At 33.8% G+C, this 6,000-nt stretch overlaps 1 protein-coding gene across 1 annotated transcript in view; it reads right to left on the bottom strand.

Moving 5' to 3' along the window:
* Positions 1-3,932: 3,932 nt before the first annotated feature.
* LOC122528555 overlaps positions 3,933-6,000 on the bottom strand; it is a 48,815-nt gene continuing 46,747 nt past the window's right edge. Inside the window, exon 2 of the mRNA XM_043653825.1 lies at positions 3,933-4,365. Within this exon, the coding sequence (XP_043509760.1) occupies positions 4,142-4,365 (224 nt within the window). The 3' untranslated portion in view covers positions 3,933-4,141. The remainder of the gene's footprint in view (positions 4,366-6,000) is intronic.

Here is a 6,000-nt window from a genome sequence, read left to right as displayed (position 1 = left end):
CGAGCTTTAATTTGTAATAAAATACATATAGGGTGATTCCTAAATACATTTGGGGCCCACAGAGTATTCCCAATTTTTTTTTTTCACATTTTGTTTCTTATGCCACATTGCTGTTGGCGAAGCAAAAAAAAAAAAAAAATGTCAGAGAATAGCTTTCATATATCTCTAGCTCTAATTTGTAATAAAATACATATAGAGTGATTCTTAAATACATCTGGGGCCCACAAAGTACTCTCAATTATTTCGAGCCTCTCTTATGCTACGTCCACATAACAGTTCGCCGTTGACAAAATGTTAGTGATCTTGAAATCTTGGCGATAAGTTGTAAGAATTAATACTTTTTCAATCGTCATATTTGACGAAATTCAAAGAAAGTAAAACACTCGGTGATAAATTACAGCTTAATTCTTAATAGGTTTAGACTACTTAAACCGGTCGTCTCATATATAAATAATAACGAGAAAGTATAATGAAACGCGAGGACATTTTTTTAACTTTCAAAACTGGCCTACTTTTAGCTACCAGAAGTAGGTCTAGGCTAATCTCCTTTCGATTTAGGCTAATCGAAACTACGCCACATCGAGCACAGGTCATTCTCGTCGAAAATCCATCCATAAAACATTAAATATATGTCTGTCGTAAGAGAAGAACATGCGAATCACACACTTTCATTCTCGAGAAATGTCATAACGTGTCTTTCTACATAGCACGACTTTTTTCGTACAGCATACCGTTTCTGTATTCTAAATTTCGCTGGTCGAGTAAACGGTGCTGCTGCAGGTTTCGTCCGTAATTAACAGATTTTCATCCAGATAAGTTCCAGACAAATCGATGACGGGAAAAATAGTTTTGACAAACCAGCGACTGTGTCACTATCGCGGTATCACTCGGTTTAAATCTAAAAACACGTGTTGCTGCACACGCAAATAGAAACGGACGAAACGAACGAACGAACGAACGAACGTGCAGGCGTCCGCGTCAGCTGGCGCAATTATCCCAGCAGCCCATCGTCAACGCCGTCCATGCAACGACGAATTAATTCGCTTGTCGGGCGCATTACTCTTGGCGCGTTTGCCCTTCCCAAGGCCGTTCCGATTAAATCCGGAATTACATTTCGATCCGTCGAAATCTCTTCGGCGCTCGGAGTTTGCACCCGGCCCCGCCCGCGCCTGTTCCCCATCCACCGCTGGCTCGCTATTAATTACCATGCAAGCCCTGGGCCCGGCTGCGTTTAATCACGAAACGGTTTCACCACCGAATCCATTCACACACGAACCAACCGCGAATTTTGTTCGCGTCGCGTTTACTCGATTTTCTACGACGTTCGTCTCCCCGGGGGCTTTTCGCCACCCGGATTGCCGGCGTTTTGTTCATGTTTGATAAGGAAGAAAGAAAAGGAAAAATATATAGCGAGTATAGGTTCGTACAGATCGCGGTGCAATGAACTATTTAATTTATCCAAAATGGCGGAGAAGGAGCGTGAATATTTATAAGTATTTTTCATGAAAACTGACGAGTTTTAATAAAAAATAGCTTTAATAAATAAAAAATATTGATTTCTGTTTAGATAGGAATTATTATAATATAATGTGTATAGTATGCATAGTAAATTTATTACGTATTATTATATTATAGTAAATATATATAATATGTATATATATATTATAGTATATAATATATTATTATAAAATACATAATATTGTATATTATATACTATATTTTAGTATAATATATAATATAATATATATATTGTATATATTTTTATATATTATAATTGTATTAATCATCATCATTTAAATCATATTATTCATAGAAATTATTATAATATAATATGTATAGTATGCATAATAAATTTATTATTATATTATATTATATAATAGAATAATATATTATTATATATTGTATATATTTTTATATATTATAATTGTATTAATCATCATCATTTAAATCATATTATTCATAGAAATTATTATAATATAATATATGTATAGTATAATATAATATAATATGTATATATATTATAGTATATAATATAATAAATTATTATAAAATATAGTACATAATATTGTATATTATATACTATATTTTAGTATAAAATATACTATATATATATATTGTATATATTTTTATCTATTATAATTGTATTAATCATCATCATTTAAATCATAATGATGAATACGTAGAATATTTTAACAGAGACAACAAATATGTACAACAGATATTACATAAACCAAGTTGTTCTAATATTAAAAGATTGATTTTAACTATCCGAAATGTTCCTTGAATATTTCAATATGAATAAGTCAATAGAAAAGGATTTATACTTTATACGAAAACCTTCGATTATGCTCTTCGTTGTAACTATCATCGTAACGAAAGAAAATTATTTGAAGCTGATTTCTGTTAGTCGAGCTGATCAATCAATACAACTGTCTCCCTGTATAACATTCAGCATTTGTTTCACTTCCGTTTTATATTCTCAAACAACTGAACGCTCCGCTACCATCGCGATCTAAACCCGCTCGTTATGTTTTTACTGTTACACCCTGTTTACCCTATTTTTGGACGAACAGCCTTTCGACATAACCGGAATATATATTCACCGATCGCGTTATCCAGTGCAATCAGTACCTTCCAATCGAGTCCGTGATGCAATTTTGTACGTGCTCGATCGTCTATATCGCTGATGGACAATAACCCTCGATCTATCGATCTCTCCTGGCAGTGGACGACGCTTCGCTCGCGCGGGAAATTCTCTTCACAAAAATGATGATTTTTCATCCCGGTTAAATCTAGGTTACCGTTTGCGTCTGCAGGGCGCATTGATTTCACTTCGGCCCCTTACCGACGTCGCACGTTAACCTTCGTCCGATAAAACGCTGGCTTCGTTCCGATCCGTTTGTACAAACAGTCGAATTCCGCGTTACGTACTATCCCGACAGAACGAAAGATGAAAGCAAGAAATGAAGAGTCCTCGGGGGAAAAGCGTCGAGTTCCGACAGTTCTCGGGAAAACGAAAATCTACTTTTACAGTATATGAAGGATCCAGTAGGTCGTTTTTCATTAACGTCAGACTTGATCGAAACGACCGAAAATTCGTGATATTTTCGTAGTTTTAGAAACTTGATTGATTTTTCGTACAATGTACGAACAAAAGCTTGCGTCGTTCGTGTACACGAAGTCACGATTTTTATTTCTAGAATCTTGCGCTCGGAATACGAGTTGAAAATCGTGTTTCCGATTTTGAACATCTGCCGTGTCTTAATTGTATATTATTCAAACTTCTTTTTTACAGATAATAACCGTCTTCTGACGCTCTTAACTATATTAGTATAATTTAAATAACTTAACTATATTAGTATAATTTAAATAACTATATTAGTATAATTTAAATAACTTTGTCCATATCGAGTATCTTGTGTAATTTTTGGAAATATGAAAAAATTTTATTCAACACAGAGGAGCCCATAACACGAGTCACTATCAATTTTTTTTCCATGCATTAGTCGATGTAGACTTCTCTATAAAAAAAAAAAAAAGTATTGACCCGTGTAAAAATTAATTACATTAATTAATTAAAAGTGTTAACCTGCGTCGAAAAATTATTAGTCTGGGAAATATTTCAAATTTATTTTCATAAAATCTCCCAATGGATGAAAGACAAGGACAATATGAATAAAAGAATACCTTGTCTCTTATCTTCGACATACATTTTATATTTAATTAAAGGTAAAATATCTCCTAAATTAATAATTCTTCGACATAGACTAACACCTCTCATATGGTTCCATTTAAAAAACACAAAGAACATAACTTTGAAGTCCCTTTGAAGAATTTTCCATCTACAAAAAGAATTATTACTGTATTAATAATACTACGGACTCCTTTATACTGGACAATTATTTATCAATAAAGTCTCCAAAACTAACGGAGAAGTTCAAATGCTAATTTTCATTGGAACATTTTGTAAAAATGTACAATTACACTGTGTTGCATACTGTTTCTATATAACGATCCACGATGTACGATGATTAAAATATATACACGTTGTCTCGAGCTCTTGTAAATTCACGTTCGTCAAAATTTATTTTACATCGCGAGACAGGCAGACGATTATCGAGTTCCAACGTGGAATGCAATGTTATTTAAGAAGCGAGCTTCTTCTTACCTGGTAGCTTCTTGCAGCAACAGGTGAGGCGGAACCCAAAATTTCACCCTCAACGCGAATCTTAGCGGCGCCACACCGCCACCCGTTTGCCTCTCTATGGGATTTCTTAGATTCAACCAGAGTTCTTCGCCCTTTGCATTCTGATACTTTAGCCCGAAGTAATCGCATTCCTTGCTGATACCCAGGCAGTCGCATGCCTGCGAAAAAAACAAAAAGATCTTCAGTCAGAAAGATATTACAAATCGTAGACAAGACGGGAGAGCAAGTTGATTGAATCAGAATGAAATCACGTTTAATACTACGTTATTGAACCAACGTGATTGAAATAATTGAGCAATAGAAGTAGCTACCAACAGACTGCGGATTTTTATGCATTTATGGAAAATTGGAAGACACAGAAACATATGAAACACATATAAAAGTTGATAGGCTAGACTTTCTTAATTATCTTCACAAAAAAAAATGCGAATTTCTACAGTTGTCAACCCTCAACGCTAGTGGTAGAAGATTATATTATAGTTTCGCGCGTTCGTAAATTATTCCATACGTTTCTTTTTTTTTTTTCTTTCTTTCTGAAAAATACACAAGAGAAGTGTATTAAAAAAAGAGCAACTAATCTTAATAGGGAAAAATAGGGAAAATCTGAAAACTGTCCCCTCCCATCGATGGGATCGCGGATTGATACATTCATTTATCTTCCAATTCGCGCGCGAATTTCGCATTTTTTTATGACCGAACGAACGAACCAATTCGCTCGGAAGTTACGCGCATTTTTCTCCGGATCTATTGTCCGGCAGAGCAATTAATCGATTATCCGGAATACTAGGCGGGCCAGCGATTCGTGGAAAAACAGCAAACGTGGTCGAGCCACGGTGCGTGCAATAAATTGCCGGCAATAATTCAGAAAGTTACCGGTTACTCCCGCGCGTATGGCGCACCGGTTTTAAACCGCGAGAACGCTCGCTATCTACGATCGCTTTACTTACGCTCTCCTATATTCAAACCGGCGATATATCCTGCTCTAGCTTAACAGAAATGCAGCCCGGTGTACAACGATCGTTCTGCGGAATGGTTTTGCGGCGGCTAAGGAGCAGGACAGTTCGACATTCGCGACAGCGGCGATCGTATAATTTCCAAAAGTCTGTAGCTATAACTTTTTTTTTTTTTTTCTTTTATTGTGCACGACGAACGTTCATTTCATTCTAATATTTTGCACTGTAACAACAGATCGTGTAACTTAATGGTTTAAGAGCCACGACAAAGCAATAAAAGATTTAATTAAATATTCAACCGGTTGCGCTGGACATTCGCGGACCATAACGAGTGACCGAACAACCGTATATAATAATTCGTCGCTTTATTTTTCTTTTGAACTCATGTCGATATCACTGGATAGGAATGTTTAACATGTAAATGAATTTATCATTCGTTTTGCCTATAATTACGTTTAAATATAACTGAAACTGAGAAAATGTTGCAATTTGGGAGAAAAAATTCTCGACGTGCGTGGCACGTCATTCCAGCGCAAGAAGTAGAAATTAAAATTTTTAGTTTTATAAAATTTAAATAGAATGTTATTAATATTATAAATAGAATATTATAAAATATATATATAATATTATAATATTATAAATAGAATATTATAAAATATTTTAATTTTATAAAATTTAAATAGAATATTATTAATATTATAAATATTATAAAATATTCCAATTTTATGAAATTTAAATAGAATATTATTAATATTATAAATAGAATATTATAAACATTATAAAATATTTTAATTTTATGAAATTTAAATAGAATATATATTATAAATATTACAAAATATT

This window comes from Frieseomelitta varia, unplaced genomic scaffold, assembly GCF_011392965.1.
Source record: "Frieseomelitta varia isolate USP_RPSP 00005682 unplaced genomic scaffold, Fvar_1.2 scaffold_116, whole genome shotgun sequence".
Taxonomy (NCBI): Eukaryota; Metazoa; Arthropoda; class Insecta; order Hymenoptera; family Apidae; genus Frieseomelitta; species Frieseomelitta varia.
This window is presented reverse-complemented; position numbering and strand designations above follow the sequence as displayed.